Source organism: Nerophis ophidion, unplaced genomic scaffold (genome assembly GCF_033978795.1).
Source record: "Nerophis ophidion isolate RoL-2023_Sa unplaced genomic scaffold, RoL_Noph_v1.0 HiC_scaffold_44, whole genome shotgun sequence".
Lineage (NCBI taxonomy): Eukaryota > Metazoa > Chordata > Actinopteri > Syngnathiformes > Syngnathidae > Nerophis > Nerophis ophidion.
In genome coordinates this window covers 871481-898973 of record NW_026906966.1, presented here as the reverse complement: position 1 = coordinate 898973, position 27493 = coordinate 871481, and the positions used below count along the sequence as shown (strand labels likewise).

Genomic DNA, 27493 nt, shown 5'->3' with positions numbered 1-27493 from the left:
TTAGGTCACAATTACAACGTATTATTTAAAACATAATAAAGAAAATCAATTAAAATCAAGATATGAGTGGAAACAAATTTGCAAGTGAAGCAAGCTTTTTAGAAACTACTGACTTTTATTTTGTTGAACTTGAAATGTAAGCCATTGAGGTGCACAACACAAGCTGAACAACATGAACACAGAGTAAACATAGCAGTGAAGACAACACATTGAACACATGGCCTGTAGCCACTAGCCTATACAACACTTGAGGGGCAGAGCTTTACTGTGTGTGTGTGTTGCAGATATACGTGTTGTTTTCCTGTCCATCTTGGGGCCGCACACTTCTTCTTGTTGCTGGTGTTCACAACCCAGAATAATGAAAAGATCAGGAATTTTACTAAGACTTCTGTCTCTCTTTAAGAAGACATGAGTGGCAGACATGTATCAACAGCATCACACACTTACTTCAGGCTCTGCAGACAGGCCACCAGCATTCTCCTCCTGAATCCTCCTCACCATGGCTGCAGAGGCTGGGGTTCTGGGGACATCATTTCTTCTCTCCATTTGTGGTCTCACCAATGCCATTCCCAGATCCTCAAGGAAGGGCCGTCTTTTCTGGAGCTTCACTCGTTTCCACTCTGGGTTCAGTGCCATCCAAATGACAAAGGAGTTGTACGCTGAGATGTCCAACATGTCAAAGGATATCACCAGTGGTCAGCGTAAAGTCCTCCGTTTGCAGCTGTAGGCCGTCACCAGCTTGTCCATGTTGTCTACCCCTCCTTTTGTGGCGTTATAATCCATGATGATCTCTGGTTTGTGATGTTCCTGGTCACAGATTCTTCCTTCCCCGTGCAGTGTACACATGAGCACCACATTCTGGCCTTTCTTCGGCACAAAGGATACCCGGGATGTGTCAGCCGTGTATACAAACTTGGAAGACTTGACACGCCTGTTCTTTGAAGTCAGCAGTTGAGGTGGGAGCTCTGACCTGTTTTTCCTTATTGTTCCCACCATGGTCAGCTTCCTCTTCAGGAGCTCCTGTCCCAGTTTGTGCAAAGTAAAAAAGTGTCGCATGTGTTGTTGTGTCCACGGAGGCACTGAGACATGTCGAGGACTACTCTCATTCCTTGTTTTTTCTCAGGGGCTCCTCCATCAGGTTTCCCTGTGTAGACTTGCAAGTTCCAAGCATATGAGGAAGTGACATCACTGGCAGCCCAGATCTTTATACCATACTTTGCAGGTTTAGATGGTATTTACTGCCCTAGTGTGTGAATGTTAGTGTGAATGTTGTCTGTCTATCTGTGTTGGCCCTGCGATGAGGTGGAGACTTGTCCAGGGCATACCCCGCCTTCCGCCCGATTGCAGCTGAGATAGGCGCCAGCGCCCCCCGCGACCCAAAAAAGGGAATAAGCGGTAGAAAATGGATGGATACTGCCAAAAGGGGGCCCTAAATTGCATCAGCTGTTCGTCAATGGTGACATTTGGCCCAGGGTTGTACAGCAAGGGGAGAGCGAACAGCGTTGGCAGGTAGTGTTGCAACCTTGCGTTTGACCCTCTGATGTTCTGTGTACATACACTCTGTCCTCCTCCTGTCTAGGCCTGCTGTGTGTGTGTGTGTGTGTGTGTGTGTGTGTGTGTGTGTGTGTGTGTGTGTGTGTGTGTGTGTGTGTGTGTGCGTGCGTGTGTGTGTGTGTGTGTGTGTGTGTGTGTGTGTGTGTGTGAACAGAACATCAATTTCCACACTTCTATTAGCTCCGGGTCCAGGGGACCCCGAACATCCTATATGTAACAGAAATGTGTAGGGGGGTGTATGGTGTGTGTTCATTAAATATGTATTCTGATATATGTTCTTCACAGAAAATGAGCCAAAGCCAGTGAGTCTCAGTTTAACAAAATTAATTAATTGTATTATTTTTCTTTTAATAAACATTGAAAACGGGTCCCACAGAGCCGAACACCACACAAGGATTAAGACAACTGCTGAAATGATGTATAAAGTAAATAATAATATGCTTCCAGAAGTGGTCCAGAAGATGTTTCAGATGTGAACCAGTACATATGAACTAAGAGGGATTTATGAGTACTCAAAAGCAAATGTATTAACAAATGTAAAACAAATATATACACCATATAATGTTAATCTATAACATCAATAATAATTAAAAATGATTTCTGAATATCTCTATACACATATAAAAGTATTTTGTCCTGTTTATTCTCACCTTTACAGTCAAAGTGTTGTTTATTTTTGAATAAAGTACACAATGTTGTATATTAAAACATGTACTTGACTTAAAAATGCAAAATATCTAATCTATAAATGTTAGGATCTATGTGCTGATTTTGTTAGAAAGTCAAAGTTTTAACAGTTTATTTCAAATCCTGCAGTTTCATTTGCTGCTGCTGTTCTCACCAGCACACTTGTGTTTCTTACACTGGTACTTAGAAGACAATCCATCCATCCATTTCCTACCGCTTATCCCCCTTTGGGGCCGCGGGGGGAGCTGGTGCCAATCTCAGCTACAATCGGGCAGAAGGCGGGGTACACCCTGGACAAGTCGCCACCTCATCGCAGGGCCAACACAGATAGACAACATTCACACACTAGGGACCATTTAGTGTTGCCAATCAACCTATCCCCAGGTGCATGTCTTTGGAGGTGGGAGGGGCCTATCCCCAGGTGCATGTCTTTGGAGGTGGGAGGAGCCTATCCCCAGGTGCATGTCTTTGGAGGTGGGAGGAGCCTATCCCCAGGTGCATGTCTTGGGAAATGTCACGCTTGCCACTGACGGTTTGTGTTTTAGTTTCTCCTCTATGTGTTTAGAATATCCTGTCCTTAGTTCCTGTCAGCACTCTTATTTTGGTCCAGCTTCCTGTTTGTCTCCCTGTGTGCTGTTTTTCCCTCAGCTGCGGCTGATTGGCACCTGGCTACAATCAGCCCGCTCCTATTTTACCTGCTTTTTTCCTCCGGTCAGTGCTGGATTATTGTCGTTGCCACATGTCGCACTTGTCTTTGCTACCTGTCGTATCTTGTCTTGTCCATGCAGCGTTGCTGTAAGCTATGTTTGATTGCGGTTTTTAGCTTACTGCCTTTTGTTCCCTGCTTCCAGTTTGTTTTCTAAGTACAAGTACGACTTCTGTTTTCCATGCTAAATTTCCTTTTTGTTTTCTAGCTCCCATGCTAGCTCTCTTGGGTTGTTATCCTCCCATGTGGGTGCTTTTTGTTTGTACCCTTTGTTTGGTTTTGTTCTAGTATTTTATATTAAAACCATGTTTCCTTATTCAATGCCTGACTCCGTCTCCGCATCATGGGGTTCGTCAACAACAAACTTTGACAGGAAGTGGGAGGAAGCCGGAGTACCCAGAGGGAACCCACACATTCACGGGGAGGACCTGCAAACTTCACACAGAAAGATCCCGAGCCCGAGATGGATTACAGGACTACTCAGGACCTTTGTATTGTGAGGCAGACGCACTCACGCCTCTGCCACCGTGAAGCCTAGAAGAGAATCTTTCACCACACACGCTGCAACTCAACACTTACTTACCAGTGTGTATTCTCATGAGTCTTTTCAAAAGCAGACTTTGTATAAAACTTTTACAATATATGTATAATGTAGCCTGCATGTTACTTAAGTAAAGCACTGTACAAGTATTAAGTAAACAATGAATTATATAACTGGGCTAGATCAGAAGAAACTGAATCAGCTCTAGGAATGGAGAGTAATGAAGACTGAACACAGGTTTTATGTTTAAATGGTACCAAATTATACTAAAGAATTATAGGAAAAATAAACAACAACAAAAAGACATGTAAATTGGAATGGCCATTCACATTTTCAACATAAATTACAGAACGTTCAATATTTACAATGTGATACAGTACTTGATTCAGTCCTTGTTTTTACCAAAGAGGGTATAGGCGCAACACGACACTTCATTAAACGACCTCGCAAAGTCCACGTTGTGGTGGCAGTGTCCAGAGGGGTTTTAGTGAAGGTAACGGGGTAAATGTGAAAGTTCAGGGAGGACAGAAATGAACACGTTGCGTTATGGAAAACCAAAGGGAAAAAACAGAGCGGCTGCTGAGGAGCCTCCTAGCCGCCCGGCTCGGTTGGGTGGATTCAGTTGGGTTGGTTCAGTTCCAGGCATAAAGCTTCAGGCTCTAGCTCGCCATCCAACTTGGCCAATTCCGCAGATAAATCCCACTTAAACACTCTCGCACGACGACCCACGGCTTCAGTAGTTGGCTCCTGCAGCAACGTCTCTCTCGCTCTTCCTGGAAGCAGCCCACTACTGGATTGTATGCTTCCCGCAATAGGTCACGTGACCGCGTGACGTAATGACGCACGCAAAGACACGAAAATAAATAGGATATTTAAGTAAAATGATATTTAAATAGAAAGATATTTAATTAGAAATAATATTCAATGGGGTTTTGAGAGGATATTTAAATACAATTATTTAAATAGGAAGATTTAATTACAAACAATATTCAATGGGGTTTTAAAAGGATATTTAAATGAGGATATTTAATGGGGTTTTGTCACCCAGGTTACAATAAGGTATGTCTCCAGTGTGTGTTCTCATGGCTACTTTCAATGTGCTTTTTCACACAAACGCTTTAACACATTCTGAGCAGGAAAAAGGTTTTTCTCCAGTGTGTGTTCTCATTTGTACTTTCAAAATGCTTCATTGTACAAAAGCTTCACCACATTCTTAACAGTGAAAAGGTTTTTTATTCATTGTGTATTCTCATATGTGCTTTGAAATGGTCCCTTCGGGTAAAATCTTTACCGCAGATTGAACATAAAAATGTTTTTTCTCCAATGTGTATTCTCATGTGTGCTTTGAAATGGTCACTTCGAGTAAAAGCTTTACCACACATTGAACATGAAAAAGGTTTTTCTCCTGTGTGTCTTCTAATGTGTGCTTTGAAAAGGTGCCTTTGAGTAAATCCTTTACCACAGATTGAACATGAAAAAGGTTTTTCTCCAGTGTGTGTTTTTGTGTGGTTTACCAAATGTCCCTTCTGGGAGAATCCTTTGCCACAAATTGAGCACATGAATGGTTTTTCTCCAGTGTGTATTCTCATGTGTCTTTTGAACTCTGCTCTTCGCGCAAATCTTTTACAGCATTCTGAGCAAGTAAAAGGTTTTTCTCGAGTGTGTATTCTCTTGTGTGTGTTCAAATGTTGCCTATGAGTAAAATCGTTACCGCAGATTGAACATGAAAAAGGTTTTTCTCCAGTGTGTGTTCTCATGTGTCTTTTCAAATCGTACCTCTGAGTAAAATCTTTACCGCAGATTGAACATGAAAAATGTTTTTCTCCAGTGTGTGTTCTCATGTGTTCTTTTAGCATTTGTTTTAGTCTAAAATCTCTACCACATTCTGAGCAAGGAAAAGGTTTTTCTCCAGTGTGTATTCTCATGTGTCTTTTCAGATGACAATGGTATTTAAAAGTTTTGTGACAGTGAGAAGATGTGAAGTGAGTGTTGTCAGTGTGACATGTCTTATCATCTTTGGAGTCTTCATCATCAGTGTCAGGAGAGTGTGACGTTGTGTCCTCACTATCTGATAGTGGAGCTAAGAGCTTGTCTGCTTGTGATCCTCCACAGTGGTCTCCATCAGCTTCTGTTGTCATGTGTTGTGTTGAGCTGCTGCTTGGAGGCTCCCCCCCTCCCCTCTCCTCACTTTCACCTTTCACCTCATCATCTTCACTCTTCACAGGGACACCAGTCACTGGCATCTTGGTGACTTCAACCTCCTCCAGTCCTTCAAGATGCTCTCCCTGCTGACTGATGCTGTGTTCTTCCTCTTCCTCTTTAATGTGAGGGCTCAGTGGATCCACCGCTTCCTTTTTAAAAATGGGTGTCTGTGGGTCCTCCTCTTCCTCTTTATAAAGGGGGGTATGTGGGTATTCCTCTTCCTTCTTAATGTGGAAGGGCTGTGGCTCCTCCGTTCGCATCCTGAAGCTCCATTTCTGTTGCTCAGGGTCAAGATGTTCTTCACAGACGTCTGCAAGACAAACACAGCATCTCTGCTCAGTCACACAATGCATTCAGTACTTTTACATGCACTTAGGAAAAACAAGTTATTGTAAGAACTGTCTTGAAATCTCAGTGACGCACAAACACGCTGCTCTTTACAACATTATTCACAGGAAAAGAAAAACAAACCAGGACAACAGGACTTTTTACTATGGATGAACGATATGGTTTAAATTAGATTTTGTGATTAAATTATTTCATATAGAATTACTAATAGAACTATCTTAAAACAGGTTACACAGGCTCCTAATTTAGTTGCTGAAATATGCAGTAAAATAATACATAATTTCCAGTATTTTTTTTCCTCGAATAAAGTAACCAGATATTAACAGTAAATAAACAAGTACATTAATAAAAATTGTTCGATAAAATAATACAATTAGAAATTACACAATATGTTACTGCATATGTCAGCTGCCAAATTAGGAGCATTTTTTAACCCGCTTTGAAATTATTCTATTATCAATCATATAACAAATTATATATTGTGACATATATTGTAATTAGGATATAGATTTGAGGTCATATCGCCCATACCAAACATTGGCTCCCCGAGTCATTTTGTTTGGCCCACCAAATATATTTATTTTTTATATTCTTCAGATGTGTGTGTATGTTTAAAATGTTGTACTCCTGTTCTACATCACTTGGAAGTGTCATATCATGGGGATGGTGTGTTTTTAACTAAGGGTGTGACGATGAACATGATTCTTACACATGTGTGTACTTCATGTGTATATGAATGTACTTTCCCTTGTGTGCTTAGTTTGACTGTAACTTCATAGTGGATAATATCTATAAACAACCTCAATTGTTTTACATCTTTAATTTGAAGGACTGTTTACTTATCTGACAAACTCAAAGGAAACTGCACTTTTTTAAAATGTCGCCTGTCATTCACAATCCTTATGTGAGACATATTTTTTAAATATTTATGAATTCTAATTAGTAAATAAACATGAGCAGAAATCAGCTAATATTGGAGTCAATGGGAACTCCTCTGTTAGACCCACAAAGTCCTCCAAAAAACATCCAAAAACTGCCAACTATACTCATTTTACATTTTGTGACCTGAATATTAACCAAGTATTAGTGATATTGTTATTATAAGCGCTAACGTTAAAGGCCTACTGAAAGCCACTACTAGCCACCACGCAGTCTGATAGTTTATATATCAATGATGAAATATTAACATTGCAACACATGCCAATACGGCCGCTTTAGTTTACTAAATTGCAATTTTAAATTTACCGCAGAGTGTCTTGTTGAAAACGTCGCGGAATGATGACGTGTGCGCGTGACGTCACGGACTGTCAGGAAATATTAGCTTAGCATAACACACAGCTAAAAGTCGTCTCTTTTCATCGCATACTTACACAGTAATTTGGACATCTGTTCTGCTGAATCTTTTGCAATTTTTTCAATTAATAATGGAGACTATAAAGAACAATGCTGTTGGTGGAAAGCGGTGTATTGCACCTTTGTTTTTAACACAGAGCGGTCAAGCGAACATGTTTCTCTACGTCAACCAGCATGTTTTTGGATGGGAAAATTGTGATATATATCTTACCGGAGACATCATTGGATTATTTGTCCTCCTGCAGTAGCTGTTTAAAAGGCAGCTGTGAGCTTGGCTCCTCGGCTTTTCTTTAAGACACTGGGTGTTCACCGCAGCCATCCGACCTCGAGGTATGTCTTTACAATCTCACTAAAACACTATTAAAAAATAAGCAGATAAGGGATCTTCCAGAATTATCCTAGTAAATGTGTGTAATTACATCTGAAACGCTCACAATGCCGCTGCCCGGAGCCGTTGCTTTTTATTTTATTTTATAAAAAAAAAAAAATTCTAGTCTTTCGCTATCAATATCATCATCCACAAATCTTTCATCCTTGCTCAAATTAATGGGGAAATTGTCGTTTTCTAGGTCCGAATAGCTCTTGCCGCTGGAGGTTCCCATTATAAACAATGTGAGGACGTGAGGAGCCCTCACCCTTGTGACGTCATCGTCTGCGACTTCCGGTAAAGTCAAGGCTTTTTTATCAGCACCAAAAGTTGCGAACTTTATCGTCGATGTTCTCTACTGAATCCTTTCAGCGAAAATATGGCAATATTGCGAAATGATCAAGTATGACACATAGAATGGACCTACAATCCCCGTTTAAATAACAAAATCTAATTTCAGTAGGCCTTTGAGGACCTACTTTTAGCGGCGCATAGATCACAGAAGTAACTAGCTTATGCTGCTATATTGACATATTGAGCTGCTTTCTCGCCTCTAAGAGGGTGAAAGCTAATTCTAGATTATATAAATCATGCTTCTCACTTATGTAGTAGAAGGTTGTGGACATAAACCGAGAATTTGGTCAACTCTGACATCCAACTTAGACCTGGAGATGGCAAGAAAGATTCGAAAATACGCTATTTTGCACCCACCCTTTTTTAACCATTTGTGAGGATTAATTCTTCATCTAAACGGGAAGATATGAACATACCATCAGTCGGCATCCCACTGAGAGCAGACATTGTATGCTTAAAATGAGAAAGATATGTAAATATGACATGTTATTAAGTGTGTGACTACATTACATATATACTTACAGTGTGTATTTAAAGGGGAACATTATCACAATTTCAGAAGGGTTAAAACCAATAAAAATCAGTTCCCAGTGGCTTATTTTATTTTTGGAAGTTTTTTCAAAATTTTACCTATCACGCAATATCCCAAAAAACAGCTTTAAAGTGCATGATTTTAACCGTCGTTATATCCGCCTGTCCATTTTCCTGTGACGTCACTGCGTGAAGCCAATACAAACAAACATGGCGGATAGAACAGAAAGCGACATTAGCTCGGATTCAGACTAAGATTTCAGCGGTTTAAGCGATTCAACAGATTACGCATGTATTGAAACGGATGGTTGGAGTGTGGAGGCAGATAGCGAAAAAGAAATAGAAGAAGAAACTGAAGCTATTGGGCCTTATCACGACAGACATCGGCAACGAGGACGAATTCGGCGATTGCCTTCTAACCAACGATTGCATCTTTTGAACACTGAGCAACTTGAATCCGTCAATTGGTATGTATTTGTTTGGCATTAAATGTGGGTGGAGCGAAAGGCTGGATACAAATATAGCTACAAATGAGGCATAATGATGCGATATGTACATACAGCTAGCCTAAATAGCATGTTAGCATCGATTAACTTCCAGTCATACCGTGAGCAAATATTTCTGATTAGCACATAAGTCAATAACATCAACAAAACTCAACTTTGTGATTTCGTTGACTTTATCATTGTAAATGCATCTGCTTTGAGTGTCGCAGGATATCCACACATCTCTGTGCCATCTCTGTCGTAGCATCGCTATCGTCGGTAAGGTGTGCAGAACAAACGAGGGACTTTCGCATCTTTTGACCACTGGTGCAACTTGAATCCGTCCATTGGTATGTGTTTGTTTGGCATTAAATGTGGGTGGAGGGAAAGGCTGGATGCAAATAAAGCTACAAATAAGGCATAATGATGCAATATGTACATACAGCTAGCCTAAAGAGCATGTTAGCATCGATTAGCTTCCAGTAATATGTCTGATTAGCACACTCCACGTAAGTCAGCTGGTGTTGTTACACCGTCCGACAACACACCGACGAGGCATAATGTCTCCAAGGTACGGAAAACAGTCGCAAAAACGGAAAATAACAGAACTGATTTGACTTGTGTGTGTAATGTGTTTGAGAAAATGGCTGATTGCTTCCCGTTGTGACGTCACGGGTGAAAGGTCATTGCTCCGACAGCGTTTAAATCGCCAAATCCACCCTTTTAGAGTTCGGAAATCGGTTAAAAAAACATATGGTCTTTTTTCTGCAACATCCAGGTATATATTGACGCTTACATAGGTCTGCTGATAATGTTCCCCTTTAAAATGTTAAAGGTGGATTTAAAGGCCTACTGAAAGCCACTACTAGCGACCACACAGTCTGATAGTTTATATATCAATGATGGAATATTAACATTGCAACAAATGCCAATACGGCCGCTTTAGTTTACTAAATTACAATTTTAAATTTCCCGCGGAGTTTCTTGTTGAAAACGTCGCGGAATGATGACGTGTGTTTGTGACGTCCCGGGTTGGAGGGGACATATTAGCGCAGCACCATTTGCGGGTTGAAAGTCGTCTCTTTTCATCACGCAATTACACAGTATTGTGGACATCTGGGTTGCTGAATCTTTTGCAATTTGTTCAATTAATAATGGAGAAGTCACAGTAGAAAGATGGAGGTGGGAAGCTTTAGCCTTTAGCCACACAAACACACGGCTTTACTATGGATCAGAACGGTCAAGCGAACATGGTTCCCGACCACTTGTCAACCGGCAGGTTTCGCTGAGAAAATTGTGGTAAAAACTCTCCTCTTACTGTAGATCAGCTGAGCTTGCGCCGTCCATGCAGCTGCCGTCAACTTCCCTCAGAGACTGACGTCAAGACACCCGTGGACACACCCCTCCGACTATCAGGTACTATTAAACTCACTAAAACACTAGCAACATAATAGAAAGATAAGGGATTTCCCAGAATTATCCTAGTAAATGTGTCTAAAAACATCTGAATCCATCCCAATGCAATCGCCTTTTATTTTAAATTATTATTATTATTTTTTTTTCTAGTCCTTCGCTATCAATATCATCATTCACAAATCTTTCATCCTCGCTCAAATTAACGGGGAAATAGTCGTTTTCTCGGTCCGAACTGCTCTTGCTGCTGGAGGCTCCCATTAAAAACAATGTGAGGACGCGAGGAGCCCTCACACTTGTGACATCATCGTCTGCGACTTCCGGTAAAGGCAAGGCTTTTTTGTCAGCACCAAAAGTTGCAAACTTTATCGTGGATGTTCTCTACTAAATCCTTTCAGCAAAAATATGGCAATATCGCGAAATGATCAAGTATGAAACATAGAATGGACCTGCTATCCCCGTTTAAATAAGAACATTTCATTTCAGTAGGCCTTTAAGATGTTATTTAGAGCACTTTGAAAGCAGAATAGAGCGGCTACCAATGACTCAATTGCTCAAGGTTTATTTTCTATTTAGGATGCATTAACCATCGACCTGCTCAGTGGCCTTTTGGTTAGAGTGTCTGCCCTGAGACTGGAAAGTCATGAGTTGAAACCCTGGCCGAGTCATACCAAAGACTATAAAAATGGGACCCATTGCCTCCTTGCTTGGCACTCAGCATCAAGGGTTGGGGGTTAAATCACCAAATGTTTCCTGAGGGCGGCCACCGAGGAGCTTTTAACTACCTCGGCGACCTCGGCCCAAGAAATAGGAGAGCCCACCACAGATTTTCCAGGAACTGCTTCCTCATACGAAGATGTGTTGGTGGGATTGAAGAGGTCTTCTAAGTATTCCCTCCACTGATTAACAACAGCCGCAGTAGAGGTCAGCAGCAAACCATCCTCACCATACACGGTGTTGACAGTGTACTGCTTCCCACCCTGAAGCGGCGGATGGTGGTCCAGAATTGCTTCGAAGCCGCCCGGAACTCGTTTTCCATGGCTTCCCCAAACTCCTCCCATGTCCGAGTTTTTGCCTCCGCGACCGCTGAAGCCGCACTTCGCTTGGCCAGTCGGTACCTGTCCACTGCTTCTGGAGTCCCATGAACCAAAAGGACCCGATAGGACTCTTTATTCAGCTTGATGGAATCCCTCACTGCTGGTGTACACCAGCGGGTTCTAGGATTACCGCCACGACAGGAACCAACCACCTTGCGGCCACAGCTCCAATCAGCCGCCTCGACAATAGAGGCACGGAATATGGTCCACTCGGACTCAATATCCACTGCCTCCCTCGTGACATGTTCAAAGTTCTTCCAGAGGTGGGAATTGAAACTCTCTCTGACAGGAAACTCTTCTAGGCGTTCCCAGCAGACCCTCACAAGCTCACCACAAGGTGGTGATTGGTAGAAAGCTCTGCCCCTCTCTTCACCAGAGTGTCCAAAACATGAGGCCGCAAATCCGATGACACAACTACAAAGTCAATCATGGAACTGCGGCCGAGGATGTCCTGGTGCCAAGTGCACATATGGACACCCTTATGTTTGAACATGGTGTTTGTCATGGACAATCCGTGACAATCCGATAACAAAGCACCACTTGGGTTCAGAGCCGGGCGGCCATTTTTCCCAAGCACGCCTCTCCAGGTTTCAATGTCGTTGCCAACATGAGCGTTGAAGTCCCCCAGCAGAACAAGGGAATCAGCGAGGGAGCACTCTCCAGTATTCCCTCAAGGGAATCCAAAAAGAGTGGGTACTCTGAGCTGCTGTTTGGTGGCTAAGCACAAACAACAGTCAGGACCCGTCCCCCCACCCGAAGCCATGATGTTGTGTGCCAGGCTTCACTAATATAAGAGTAGCTATCAGCTGGCAACAACCCTTGACTAGATAAGGTGAGTGCATTATCATCACAAAACTGTATTAGGTGTCTTGCATTATCAGAGCTGCCATCAGAAATATCAGCATTCCAGTCACCGACCACATAAATACACGTACAGTGATTATCCTGTATAAAATAATTAATAAAAGCAAGTTTAAACATGGATTCATCCTCATTGTCTTTACATTCATACGGAGTGTACACATTGAGAACAATAAACTCCCTATTGTCGGACTTATACTGAACAGCAATACACTTCGAGCCTAATAACACTAATAACTGCATCGTGCTTTTTGTGCCAGAGCACAGCAACACCTCCCGCTATCCTCCCTCATACAATTCCCATTATTAAAATAATTCAACAGCCCCAGGTCTAGTTTTGGGAGGAATGTCTCTTGTAAGCATAACATGTCAAAGTGGAGCAGCAGGTTGTCAACAACTACACGCCGAGCCCGGTCCCCGGCGCTGGATATTAGATTTTTGTTTTCTCTTTGGCCTCAGTCTGGATCCCCTCTCCAGGGTCCCAGGCTTAGACTGATTTTTTTTCTCACCTCTCCTCCTTTTTACCAGTTTCTCACCTTTTTATTAAGGGGCGGCGGAAGTTGGCAGACCTGTTCTGTCTCCCTGTAATGTTTGTCTGCTCTTGAATGGGATTGTGCTGAAAATCTTATATTCTCCTCTGAGATTATTAAGTGTTTCTGATTCTGATTGTGTTTCTATCAGCCATCTTCAAACATAATTAACTTTCCGGTACAATTTCTTAAATTTTGATTCGCCGAAAGTTTTATCAGTCACAAATACTGCCTCAGTTTGCAATCGGACAACTTTACCGCTAGGAGGCTATTGGAAGAAAGACTTTAGAAAGACAAGACAACTTTGCTAATTAGTACTAATAAACTAGATTGATTGAGACATTGCTGGACAGCAGAGAAGTAACTAAATCCACACAAACGTTGAAATTATTTTTTTAAGATATCTGGCTTGTATTTTAAGGAGGGATATAAATCGTTAGAAATGTATTGATATGATACCCTAATCGATACCAGTATTTGTCGGTACTTTTTTTGGTACTACATGTCATTTGTGGAAATAAAAAAGTGGAAAAAGTCATTTTAAATAGCATTCCTATTAGCACAAGAGCTTGAACACCTCCAACATGATGTTCTGTAACATCTCAGAGCAGGGAAGTCTTTTATCAGCAGCTGTTTATTTGAAGTCTTAAAGAAGTCAACTATGTGTGCAGTGCAAGGTGAAATGCAGTTATGTCATCTTCTTCTCAATAACACACACATCAAACTTTGGTTGCTTCCTTATTTGTCATTATTCAAAGCTGATTGTAATGTGTAGCAGCGGCAGCTGAACTCAGTGTGACAACGTGTCATAGTTACCTCAGTCAGCTGGAATTAAAAATACAAATAGTTGTGTCTTTAATCCAGAATTTTCACGGTCCTCATGGACGACATAATTAGGAACCAGTATCAATAAAAAAATGGTACTTGGTGTACATCTCTTATCTTCACCACTAAACCTTTGAAATATGCTGACATATGTGCTGCTAAAGGTAAATAAACAGTAGCCATATTGAATGTTTGCCTTCATTTGACCACGTGAGGTAAGGAGGACGGCCTCTAGGTCACATGGTTACACCCCAGCAATTACACTGTTGATGATTGATGAGCATTCATATTTAAATGGTGGTGTTAAAAAGCAAACATATCTTCATCTTTAGTGATAAATGTGTCCCCCGGATGAACATGTGTCACAAACATTGTATTAGATGATATGTGGATGTTGTGCTTACTTGGACTGTGATGAAGCTGTGAGGACTCAGGTGGTTTGTCTTCATGCTCTTCAGTCTTCACAGAGACAACAGTCAGTGGAAACTTGCTGACATCAGCCTCCTCCTGCCCTACAGGACACTCTCCCTCCTCTTCCTCTTTGAAATAAGAGGGCTGTGGCTCATCTTTGTCCCCTTTAAAATGTGAGGGCTGTGGATACTTTACAGTGAAACTGTCCCCCTGCAGATGAGGGAGACATTCTTCTTGGTGTTCAATCAGCTGATGGATGTCTACAGGACACAAACAAAACACATTTTAACTCCTACATGCTAAATATTAAATTGTACATGAAATATAGGGCTGTGGCTATTGAAAATGTTATTAATCAAGTGTTCTACTGGAAATGTTTCCGATTAGTTGAGTAACTGGAAAAAACAGTGTTGCTTGGTTAAAGACAAATTTAAGCGACTATAAAACATTTCACTTAATAATGAACGGCCAATTGGTTTGAGATGGTATGAGATCAAGATGTCATCTTTAGATCAGGCTTTGTTTTTTTGCCAATCACAGACACGTTAAAACGTTAAAGTACCAATGATTGTCACACACACACTAGGTGTGGGGAGATTATTTCCTGCATTTGGCCCATTACCCTTGATCACACCCTGGGAGGTGAGGGGAGCAGTGAGCAGCAGCGGTGGCCATGCCCGGGAATAACTTTTATGGTGATTAAACCCCAATTCCAACCCTTGATGCTGAGTGCAAGGCAGAGAAGTAATGGGTCCCATTTTTATAGTCTTTGGTATGACTGGGTTGGGGTTTTAACTCACAACCTACCGATCTCAGGGAGGGTGCACCGACATGAAGGAAATAACAGGTCAGTATGCTTTTACACACATATATAACTTGTCAAACCTGCCAGCTAGCAGGCTAGGTTTACAGCATCAGTAACCATGGTAACTGACTCTGACTTTGTCTTACCTCTCTTATTTTTGGAGGTAAAACTCTCGAGCTTTCCATACTCAGGACTTTGCACTTAACCTGCTCTCTGGAATATTCTCCCGGTGACTGTGTGAGTTTTGTGTAAACCTGTTGATACACATTGTTACAAACATCAACCTCTCATAAATATTGTGTGTCTGACAAATTCTACTTCTTATGAACAATGTAAAACAATTAGTGCATCATCCTCACATGACAATTCATCTTCCTATAGACAATTTATTGAAGAATAGTGTTAATAATAAATATAAAGTTAGTAAAGATGTGAGAGTAAGAAGTAAACAAACCTGTTCTGTGTAACACAACTTGATGTTTTTCATGTTGTCGCTCCTTCTCCTCTTTTGTTGGACAAAGTTCCTCCTCGTACTCTGCTATGGTTCTTTGGCACATTTTCACACAATCACAACACTTTACACTCACACTTGATCTCTACTTAGCGATGTGTTTTGATCACTTCCGCCTCTCTTTGTTAGCAGCTAACAAGCTAAACTAACTAGCAAGCTAATCTAGCTCGAGAAGCATCAAAGTGCGCTCAGACTAATATAACCGGATGCAAACAGTTATTAACGATGTTTACTCTATTTACTAGAGTGTAATAAAGGACATATATGTGTACATGGAGGCACAAATTAAGAACATTGAACTGTGACGACTGCAATAACGTCTTCACCGTCAGACGCCATCTTGCTTTATCATCGCCGTGTTTGGTTCGCGCGCAGTGTTGTCAGATCTCGCGAGAGAAACAAGTAACCAGCTCTTTTCCAAATCTCGCGAGAGAAATAAGTACAACCAGTTTCCCACAACGGTAAAACTATTTTATTATATACTATTTACTTATTGTGAAAATAAAAGTAAACCTGTCGATTTCAAAATTTCTAAACAAAGACATACAACTTATTTTCGTAAAAATATTCAAATATTTAACAATGTATTGGAATTTAATTTTCCTAGTAGACATAACAGTTTGACAGCATTCTCGAATGGAACATTCTGGAGAACCATCCTGGATTTATTTGGATAGAAGTGAATTACAAAGGTAAACTTTTGAATGATTTAACTTCATTTGTAATGATTTATCTCTTATGGTCAGTCCATTTTTTTCCCAAATTTAATTTGAGGGAAGTTGTCACCACCTGCTGCCACCTAGTGGTTTGTATTGTCAGTTTTCCTCTTTTGGTGCAGTTGATCTTGTTCTTACATTTCTCCTTCCTCCTAAAGTCCCTGTGTTGCCTTTGTGGGCGGAGTTGTGGGACGTGCACAGCTGCCTCCGATTGACCCTGGTGCTACTTAAGCAGCACATTGACAGCTGGATGGCACTCAGCGATTCCACATCATGCCAGTTGATTCTATGCTTTGAGTATTTTGCTACCTTGGCCATTCCCAGTGCCATCCATCTTGGTGTTGTTTTGTATTGTGCACGTCTTGTAACTCCAAACCAAGTTTAGTTCATTTTTGTATATATGTATCTTTTGTTATTTTGTCCACAATACACATTTTGTCTTCTCTCTTTCGCACCGTCGCTTTTTGTTTCCTCCTGTTTGGATTGTTTTTGTGAGTAGATTTCCGCAGTAAAAAATGTGTTTTACTCAGCGTCCTGTGCATCCTTTGGTTCCTCTTTGCAGTGTTGAACAGCACTCTGACAGAAGGAGTTTCTCCAAAACGCAACACCCTTTGGCTGACAAGTTTGTGATTAAATGCTATACATAAAAAATGAAAGGGACAAGTGGTAGAAACAATGGATGGATTGACTTTTATTGACTTTTCCCTAACAATCCAAACTTCCCCATGTTTTCTGAAATTGATAATGTTTGAGGGATTCTAAAAAAGGGGGAACAAAATCATAAACAACTTTTTTTTTTTTAAATTGTCATGTGTAGTTTTTAAAAAAAATAAGAAATGTAGATTATTAAAAACAAAACTATCCTTCATAACCTTCCACATATAATGTTGCCATTTTCTGTAATCTACATATTGCATAAAGGGGACATACATATAAAACAATATTCATATTACAAAAGAGAGTAATACAGATTAATTAAAAAAATTTGATTATTGAGACCCAACAAATGATTCATAAAGTCACAGATTTTAAAAGTAAATGATCTTGTATAAAAGACAACTGCTGAAAATGTATAAAGTAAATAATAATATGTTTCCAGAAGTGGTCCAGAAGGTGTTTCAAGTGTGAACCACTAAATTTGAATTAAGAGGGATTTATGTGTACTCAAAAGCAAAGGTATGAACACATGTAAAACAAATATGTACATCATTTAAAGGAGTTACTCTACAACATCATTAAAAATCAAACATGATTTCTGAATATATCTATACACATAAAAAGTATTCGTAACATGTTTTGTCCTGTTTATTCTCATCTTTACAGTCAAAGTGTTGTGTTCATTTTTAAATAAAAGTACACAATGTTGTATATTAAAACATGTACTTGACTGAAAAAAGCAATAATCTGAAATATCTAATCTATAAATGTTAGAATCTATGTGCTGATGTTGTTACAAAGTCGAAGTTAAGATTTGACAGTTTATTTCAAATCCTGCAGTTTCATTTGCTGCTGCTGTTCTCACCAGCACACTTGTGTTTCTTACACTGGTACTTAGAAGACAATCTTTCACCACACACACTGCAACTCAACACTTTCTCTCCTGGGTGTCTTCTCATGAGTCTTTTCAAAATACGGACTTTGTATACAACTTTTACAACACACTGAACATGTTTAAGGTTTGTCTGCAGTGTGTCTTGTCATGTGTGCTTTGAAATGGTGCATTTGAGTAAAATCTTTACTGCAGACTGAACATGAAAAAGGTTTTTCTCCAGTGTGTATTCTCATGTGTCTTTTCAAATGCATACTTTGTATAAAACTTCTACAACATACTGAACAAGTATAAGGTTTTTCACCAGTGTGTGTACTCATGTGTATTTTCAAGTAGTTCTTTCGAGCAAAATATTTACCGCATATTGAACATGAAAAAGGTTGTTCTCCAGTGTGTATTCTCATGTGTTTTTTGAAATGGTCCCTTCGAGTAAAATCTTTACCGCAGATTGAACATGAAAAAGGTTTTTCTCCAGTGTGTGATCTCATGTGTGCATTTAAACGTTCATTTCTTACAAAACTTTTACCACATTCTGAGCAGGAAAACGGTTTTTCTCCTGTGTGTGTTCTCATGTGTACTTTTAAACTTTGATTTTTTCCAAAACTTTTACCACATTCTGAGCAGGAAAAAGGTTTTTCTCCAGTGTGTATTCTCATGTGTATTTTCAAAATGTATGTTTGAGTAAAATCTTTACCGCAGATCGAACACAAAAAATGTCTTTCTCCAGTGTGTGTTCTCATGTGTCTTTTCAAAGAGTGCCTTCGAGTAAAACTTTTACCACAGATTGAGCATGAAAAAGCTTTTTCTCCAGTGTGTGTTCTCATGTGTTCTTTCAGAAGACTAGGGTATTTAAAAGTTTTGTGACAGTGAGAAGATGTGAAGTGAGTGTTGTCAGTGTGACATGTCTTATCATCTTTAGAGTCTTCATCATCAGTGTCAGGAGAGTGTGACGTTGTGTCCTCACTATCTGATAGTGGAGCTAAGAGCTTGTCTGCTTGTGATCCTCCACAGTGGTCTCCATCAGCTTCTGTTGTCATGTGTTGTGTTGAGCTGCTGCTTGGAGGCTCCCCCCCTCCCCTCTCCTCACTTTCACCTTTCACCTCATCATCTTCACTCTTCACAGGGACACCAGTCACTTGCATCTTGGTGACATCAACCTCCTCCAGTCCTTCAAGATGCTCTCCCTGCTGACTGATGCTGTGTTCCTCCTCTTCCTCTTTAATGTGAGGGGTCAGTGGGTCCTCCTCTTCCGCCTTAATGTGAGGGCTCAGTGGATCCACTGCTTCCTTTTTTAAATGGGGTGTCAGTGGGTCCTTCTCTTCCTCTTTAAAATGGGGGATTAGTGGGTGTTCCTCTTCATTTTTAAAATGGGGGATCAGTGGGTATTCCTCTTCCTTCTTAATGAGGTTGTGCTGTGGCTCCTCTGTCTGCATCCTGAAGCTCCACTTCTATTGCTCAGGGTGAAGATGTTCTTCACAGACGTCTGCAAGACAAACACAAGTTTGAGAAACATCCATATCTGCTCAGTCACATAATGCATTCAGTACTTTGACATGCACTTAGGAAAAACAAGTTATTGTATGAACTGTCTTGAAATCTCAGTGATGCACAAACACGTTACTCTTTACAACATTTTTCACAGGAAAAGAAAAACCAACTAGAACAACAGGACTTTTTACTATGGATAAACGATTTGGTTTAAAATTGATTTTACGATATATTATTTCATATTGAATTACTAATAGAACCATTTTAAAACAGGCTACAGAGTCTCCTAATTTAGTTGTTGAAATATGCAGTAAAATATTACATCATTTCCAGTATTATTTCCTCAAATAAAGTAACCAGATATTAACAGTAAATAAACAAGTACATTAAAAATATTTTTTTCAACAAAATAATACAATTATAAATGATACAATATGTTACTGCATATGTCAGCTGCCAAATTAGGACCTTTTGTAACCCGCTTTAAAATTCTTCTAGTATCAATTATACACCAAATTATATATCGTGACATGTATTGTTATTAGGATATAGATTTGAGGTCATATCGCCCATACCAAACATTAGTTCGCCAAGACATTTTGTTTGGCCCACCAATTTTATTTTTTAATATTCTTCAGATGTGTGTGCATGTTTAAAATGTGGGACTACTGTTCTACATCACGTGGAAGTGTCATGTCATGGGGATGGTGTGCTTTTAACGTAGGGTGTGACGATACGGTCAGCTCACCAAAGGATACTCGATATTGACTTTAGGAGAACAAGACAATATTTTGGTGTTTAACATGATTCTTACACGTGTGTGTACTTCATGTGTATATGAATGTACTTTCCCTTGTGTGCTTAGTTTGACTGTAACTTCATAGTGGATAATATCTATAAACAACCTCAATTGTTTTACATATTTAATTTGAACGACTGTTTACTTATCTGACAAATTCAAAGGAAACTGCACTTTTTTAAAATGTTGCCTATCATTCACAATCCTTATGTAAGACATATGTTTTAAACTTTTATAAATTTAATTATTAAATAAACGTGAGCAAAAATCAGCTAACATTGGAGTCAATGGGAGCTCCTCTATTAGACCCACAAAGTCCTCCAAAAAAACTGCCAACAATACACCATTTACATTTTGTGACCTGAATATTAACCAAGTATTAGTGATATTGTTATTATAAGCGCTAACACTAAGGACCTACTTTTAGCGGCGCATTGATCACAGAAGTAACTAGCTTATGCTGCTATATTGACATACTGAGCTGCTTCCTCACCTCTAAGATGGTGAAAGCTAATTCTAGAATATAAATCATGCTTCTCACTTATGTAGTAGAAGGTTGTGGACATAAACCGAGAACTTGGTCAACACTGACATCCAACTTAGACGGATGTCTAGAAAGATTAAGTAGTATGCTCTTTTGCACCCACCCTTTTTAACCGTTTGCGATGATTAATTCTTCATCTAAACGGGAAGATATGAACATCCCATCAGTCGGCATCCCAGTGAAAGCAGACATTGTATGTGTGGAGAGACACAGCCGACGGGCCGACAATGGGCGGAAAGCAGCAGCGCGGGCCCACCTGGAGGCCAGGAGGCGGGGCATGCGGCGGCGAGGAGAGGCATGACACACGCGAAGCGACACTGCAGCGGCAATCTGAGCCAGGTGCGTATATTACACACCTGCTTACAATCTGTCTATCTGCTGCTAGAGTACAAAAAGGGCGAGGGAGGAACGAGCGGGGGAGCAGCACGGAGGAGGAAACAACGGCCAGCAGACGAAGAGCGCAACGACCCACACCGAGAGAGCGATGACGCACCCCCGCAGTGGACGCAAGCCCCGGACGCTGTTTAATATAGATTAGAATAGGCCGTGCAACTAATCATATGTCCTGAGTTCCAGGTGAAAGTGGGTGCAAGTTCATGCCCACGCACACACACTCTTATCGCCCACATTCTTCACACTGTTTACGTGGCTTCTTGGCCGAGGTCTGAGGGACAACACCAGATATGAAGTCAGAGTCCAGGGAGAAAAAAAGCACCAGTCAATATCGCACAGAAGGAACCTTCCTGGTGTTACCTGACGGCACGACCACTGAGCTGCGACACCACTACAAAGGCTCCTCCGTGCTCGTGCTCGTACCACCTGGCTTGGTAGCCTCGTACCCGCCTACCAAGCCAAAGACTTAGGTCCAATGAGGAAACAGGGCGTAACGGCTGCTGATTGGACCGACACGCAAATACCACATTTTCAAAACTCCCCGTTGTCAATTAAAAACATAGTTATGGGCTGCACTTTGGACACACCTGCTGTAGGCTACGAGGAGCGAGCAGCTACACAACAGCTAAGCTAAAACAGCACTTTTAAGCATATCAAAAAATTATAGTTGCTTAATACGTACACAAAGTCTCCAAAACAAAAGTCTGATAGAAAGTATCCAGTAACAAACGTGCCCGCATCATTCAACATTGTGAGCCATGAGCTTGACTTCATGAATTATTGTGGCCACCAGGTGTTGGGAAAGATCAAGTAAAACAATTGCAAAAGCATCCGTCATAAGGTTACTGTTTTTTATATATTTGTGTCAATATGTAGAAGCATCCTCAGCCTTCCCGGGAAGGTCCATTCAGAAGTACTGGAGAGGAGTTTATGCCGCATAGTTGAACCTCGAATTCAGGAGGAACAGTGTGGTTTTCATCCTGGTCGTGGAACTGTGGACCAGGTCTATACTCTGGGCAGGGTTCTTGAGGGTGCATGGGAGTTTTCCCAGCCAGTCTACATGTGTTTTGTGGACTTGGAGAAGGCATTCAACCGTGTCCCTCGGCAAGTCCTGTGGGGAGTGCTCAGGGAGTATGGGGTATCGGACTGTCTGATTGTGGCGGTCCGCTCCCTGTACGATCAGTGTCAGAACTTGGTCCGCATTGCCGGCAGTAAGTCAGACACTTTTCCAGTGAGGGTTGGACTCCACCAAAGCGCCTATTTTGTTCATAACTTTTATGGACAGAATTTCTAGGCGCAGTCAAGGCGTTGAGGGGATCCGGTTTGGTGGCTGCAGGATTAGGTCTCTTCATCTGGCCAGGAACTTTAGCTCTAACTGGATCGGTTTGCAACAGAGTGTGAAGCGACTGGGATGAGAATCAGAACCTCCAAGTCCGAGTCCAAGGTTCTCGTACAGAAAAGGGTGGGGTGCCATCTCCGGGTTGGGGAGGAGACCCTGCCCCAAGTGGAGGAGTTCAAGTACCTAGGAGTCTTGTTCACAAGCGAGGGAAGAGTGGATCGTGAGATCGACAGGCGGATCGGTGCGGCGTCTGCAGTAATGCGGACGTTGTATGGATCCGTTGTGGTTAAGAAGGAGCTGAGCCGGAAGGCAAAGCTCTCAGTTTACCGGTCAATCTACGTTCCCATCCTCACCTATGGTCATGAGCTTTGGGTCATGACCGAAAGGATAAGATCACGGGTACAAGCAGCCGAAGCGGTCTGTTTATTTCAAGTGTTCGTTTTCCCTTATTAGCTCTTGTGTTATTTATTTAAACCCATATTTGTTCCCACTACCGCACCTTTAGTTGGAGTCTTTAATCTCGTTATATGCAAATATAATGACAATTAAGTCTATTCTATTCTATTCTAAATTAGTTTCCTCTGCCGTGTGGCGGGGCTCTCCCTTAGAGATAGGCTGAGAAGCTCTGTCATCCGGGAGGAACTCAAAGTAAAGCCACTGCTCCTCCACATGGAGAACAGCCAGATGAGGTGGTTCAGGCATCTGGTCAGGATGCCACCCGAACGCCTCCCTAGGGATGTGTTTAGGGCACGTCCGACCGGTAGGAGGCAACGGGGAATAGACTATGTCTCCTGGCTGGCCTGGGAACGCCTTGGGATCCCCCGGGAAGAGCTGGACGAAGTGGCTGGGGAGAGGAAAGTCTGGGGTTCCCTGCTTAGGCTGCTGCCCCCGCGACCCGACCTCAGATAAGCAGAAGAAGATGGAAGGATGGATGTGTAACACAACTTGATGTTTCTTGAAAACAGCGTCCAGTAGTTGATGTTGTTGCTCCTTCTCCTCTTTTGTTGGACAAAATTCCTCCTTGTACTCTGCTATCGTTTTTTTTTCTAACATCACAAATATTTCTTCAATGGCAGCAGTTAGTCGCTGATTCAGCAACACTCACATCATTTGTAATGTAGACATGTTCACACAATAAAAACACTTTACACTTACATTGGATCTCTGCTTTGATGTGTCGATCACTTCCGCCTCTCTTTGTTAGCAGCTAACAAGCTAAGCTAACCAGCAGGCTAGGCTAGCACGTCAAAGTGCACTCAGACTAATGTATCCGCATACAAACAATTAATAACGACGTTTACTCTGTTAAACGACACAAATGTGCACATGTACGTTGTAATTAAGACCTAGAAACCATAATAACCAAAACAACGTATTCTCCGCCAGACGCCATCTTGTTTTGTTCTTCCTCCTTCTTCTTCTTCTTCTTTTGTTTTTATGGCGGTTGGCAAGCAACCTTCTGGTGTGCATTACCGCCACCTACTGTAATGGAGTGTGGACCGAGGTGGATCCCTACTCTATATTCTTTTACTTAACCCAGTGTTTTTTAAATATGTGTATATTGCTTTATATCCTATGTTTTCTGAATGCAATCCTAATATATCTCCCACTTCTAACCTAATATTTTCTTTTGCTAACTTATTTTCCAGTATTTCTCTTTCTCTATTATATTTCCTACATTGTATTAAGACATGGTCAACATTTTCTATCTGGTGGCAAAAATCACACAGCCCTGTAGTATGTTTGCCTATCAATTTTAGTGAACTATTTAGATATGTATGCCCTAATCTCATTCTAGTCATAATGTCTTCTTCCTTCCTATTTCTACCCCCTCCTCTCATTACACCTACTTTCCTCTGGACTTTGTAAAACTCTCTACCTTTTGTTTCCTTATTCCAATTATCCTGCCACTTTTTATTGTGTTCTATCTTAATTATGCTCTTCACTTCTTCTTTACTGTGCTTCATCTCCATGTTTACTTCTGTTTTAGTGGTTGCTTGTTTTGCGTATCTATCAGCTAACTCATTTCCCTCAACTCCTACATGAGCAGGAACCCAGAGAAATGTTACCACACCTCCCGCTTTATTTATTCTGTAGATTGCCTGAACTATTTCATAAACTATATCTAGTCTTGTTTCTGATGTTATGTTTTTTATGCTCGTCAATGCACTGCTGGAGTCCGAGCACACGACTACTTTCCTAGCTTTGTTTTCCTCTATCCAGTTAACTGCCATATAAATTGCTACCAATTCCCCCGTAAAAACAGATAGTTTATCACTAATTCTTTTATTCAACACTATATTTCTCTGTGGGATAACTGCAGCAGCTCCTACTTTACTATTTATAGTTTTTGATGCATCTGTGTATATCATAATATTATCAAAAAACATTTCCTCAATCCGTTGTTCTATTTGGTAACTATTTAAATGTCTATTCTTCAGTAACTGCATGTCTACCTTTGGGTTTTCATACATCCACGGTGGTATTGCAGGAATTGGTACTGTAGGGCTCACTTTAATATCGTCAATTTGTGTTTTTTTACATATATCTCCTATTATCCACCCAAAACTATTCATTTTTTTCTTCCCTTTTTCTTGGCAATTTGTTAGCACTTGACGGGTTGGATGTCCTTGCTTGGATCCTTTTAAGTTTGCCCAATAAACTGCTGAGAGTTGATCTCTCCTCATGTCCAAAGGTTTTTCATTCATTTCTACTTGTAATGCTGCCACTGGAGTAGATTTAGTAGCTCCACAACATAATCTTAACGCCTGCGACTGGATCCGGTCTATTTTCTCAAGTAGAGTTTTTGAAGCAGATCGATAAATAATGCATCCGTAGTCGATAACAGACCGAATTAAAGTGATATATATTGTTTTCAATGTTAACCTATCAGCCCCCCAATCTTTACCCCTCAAAGCCCTCATTATATTTAACACCTTTTTACTTTTCTCCATTATCTTGCTGATGTGGGTTGACCAGTTAATATTTTTATCAAACCATATTCCTAAATATTTAAAAACTTGTACCTCTTCTATGTTTTCTCCATAGAGTTTTATTTGGAGCTTGTTTTGTATTTTCCTCTTCGTAAAATGTATGACTTTTGTCTTTCCAACAGAGAATCTTAAACCCCAAGCCGTCCCCCAGTCTTGAACATTATTTACCGCTTTTTGAATCTTCTTTTCTATATAATTTGTATTTCTACCTCTCTTCCACATCACTCCATCATCAGCAAACAATGCCACCTCCACTAACCCTTCCACTTCACTAAAAACTTCATTTATCATGATGGAAAATAGTACTGGACTTATTATACTCCCTTGTGGGGTCCCATTTTCCACTTTGTATTCTCTACTATATTCATTTTCTATCTTTACTAATAATGTTCTACTTGTTAAAAAGTCTTTTATCCATCTGTACATTCTTCCTCTAATCCCAATCCTATTTAGTTTCATCAGCAACCCCTGTTTCCACAACATATCATACGCTTTCTCTATGTCAAAAAATACCGCAATTATACTTTCTTTATTTATTTGTCCCTTTCTAATTTCCTCTTCCAGCTGCACTGCTGGGTCATTTGTGCTTCTTGCTTTGCGAAAACCACTTTGGTAGTTTTTTATAATTTCTTTTGACTCTAAATAATATATTAATCTTTCATTAATCATTTTTTCCATTACTTTGCCCAAATTTGAGGTCAATGCAATCGGCCTATAATTTCCTGCCTCTTCCGGATCTTTCCCTGGCTTGCATATTGGAATTATTACAGCTGTTTTCCACTCATCTGGTAATTTTCCTTCTTCATATATCCTATTATATAATTTCAAGACCACTTCTTTGCCGATGCTACCTAAATTTTTGATCATTTGATAACTCACCAGGTCTTTCCCTGCCGTCGTATTTTTAACTTTTTTTAAAATTCGAACCATTTCATCCAAAGAAAATGTCATATCCACAGTGTTGATAAAACTATTATCGTTGTCTTCCTTCATTTCCTCAATATTTACACTAATTGTTTCTTCTCTCTTTTGTTTTTCTACATTTTTCAAATTATCATTACTGTGCACTTTAACAAAGGTTTTTGCTAAAAGTTCTGCTTTTTCTTTATTTCCTACCACACTCCGCATTCCATCTTTCATCACATGATTTTTATGTTCTTTTCTGAGCCCTGACATTCTCTTGATCATTCCCCACACCTGGCTTAAAGGAGTAGTTCTATTTAGTGTTTCACAAAAAGTTCTCCAATGGTGTTTTCTTGTTTTTTTAATAACATACCTTACTCTAGCTTGATGCCTTTTATACTGGATCATGTCTTGGAAATTATGTGTTCTTCTCAATATTCTAAATGCTCTATTCCGTTCTTGTATTGCATCTGTGCACTCTTGTGTCCACCACGGCACTATCTTCCTTCTTCTCCCTATACTATTCCTTGGTATGCTCTGTTCGGCTGCTTCTATTATGCACTTTGTAATATCTGTATTTAATTGTTCAATATCTTGATTTATATCTACTTCCTTTAAAGTTATGTCGGTAATTTCCCTAAATTTCTCCCAGTCACCATGATTATACTTCCATCTTCCTTCTATCCTAGTGCTTTCTGTCCTATGATTTATGTTTATGTGAATGACGATTGGATAGTGATCACTTCCCATTGTGCTGTATTTATTTACTTCCCACTCCACCTTTCCTGCTAACCCTTGTGACACTAGTGTTAAATCTATTGCTGTTTCTTTACCCGTGACGACATCTAACCTTGTTCCCGACCCATCATTCACACACACCAGTTCTTTTTCCTCCAAAAGTGCTTCCAATGTATCCCCATTCCAGTCATCCCTTTCACCCCACATTGTGCTATGTGCATTAAAGTCACCACACCAAATAATATTGCCACTCCAGTGCTCCATTATTGTTTCTAGTTGGTGAATTTCTAATTTCTTGCATGGGTTATAGAAGTTTAGTACTTTGTATCTTTCTTTATTATTCCATACTTCTACTCCTACTATCTCTAGTTCTTGTTTTACTTTTAATATTGAATAATGCATATCTTCCTTAATAAATATGGCACATCCTCCTCCTTGCCCATCATTCCT

The 27493-nt window shown here is 40.5% G+C and overlaps 2 protein-coding genes across 2 annotated transcripts; both read right to left on the bottom strand.

Moving 5' to 3' along the window:
• Window positions 1-3726: 3726 nt before the first annotated feature.
• On the bottom strand, window positions 3727-15925 carry LOC133546810 (zinc finger protein 391-like). The gene is made up of 3 exons (XM_061892632.1): window positions 15525-15925; window positions 14259-14525; window positions 3727-6000 (listed from the first exon to the last, which is right to left on the bottom strand). The coding sequence occupies exons 1-3, from the start codon at window positions 15625-15627 to the stop codon at window positions 4721-4723; spliced, it is 1650 nt and encodes a 549-aa protein (XP_061748616.1). The 5' UTR covers window positions 15628-15925; the 3' UTR covers window positions 3727-4720.
• A 1039-nt stretch (window positions 15926-16964) lies between these two features.
• LOC133546815 (gastrula zinc finger protein XlCGF57.1-like) lies at window positions 16965-18670 on the bottom strand. The gene has a single exon (XM_061892641.1). It carries the CDS (start codon window positions 18668-18670, stop codon window positions 17969-17971), a length of 702 nt encoding a protein of 233 aa, XP_061748625.1. The 3' UTR covers window positions 16965-17968.
• Between the last annotated feature and the right edge of the window lie 8823 nt (window positions 18671-27493).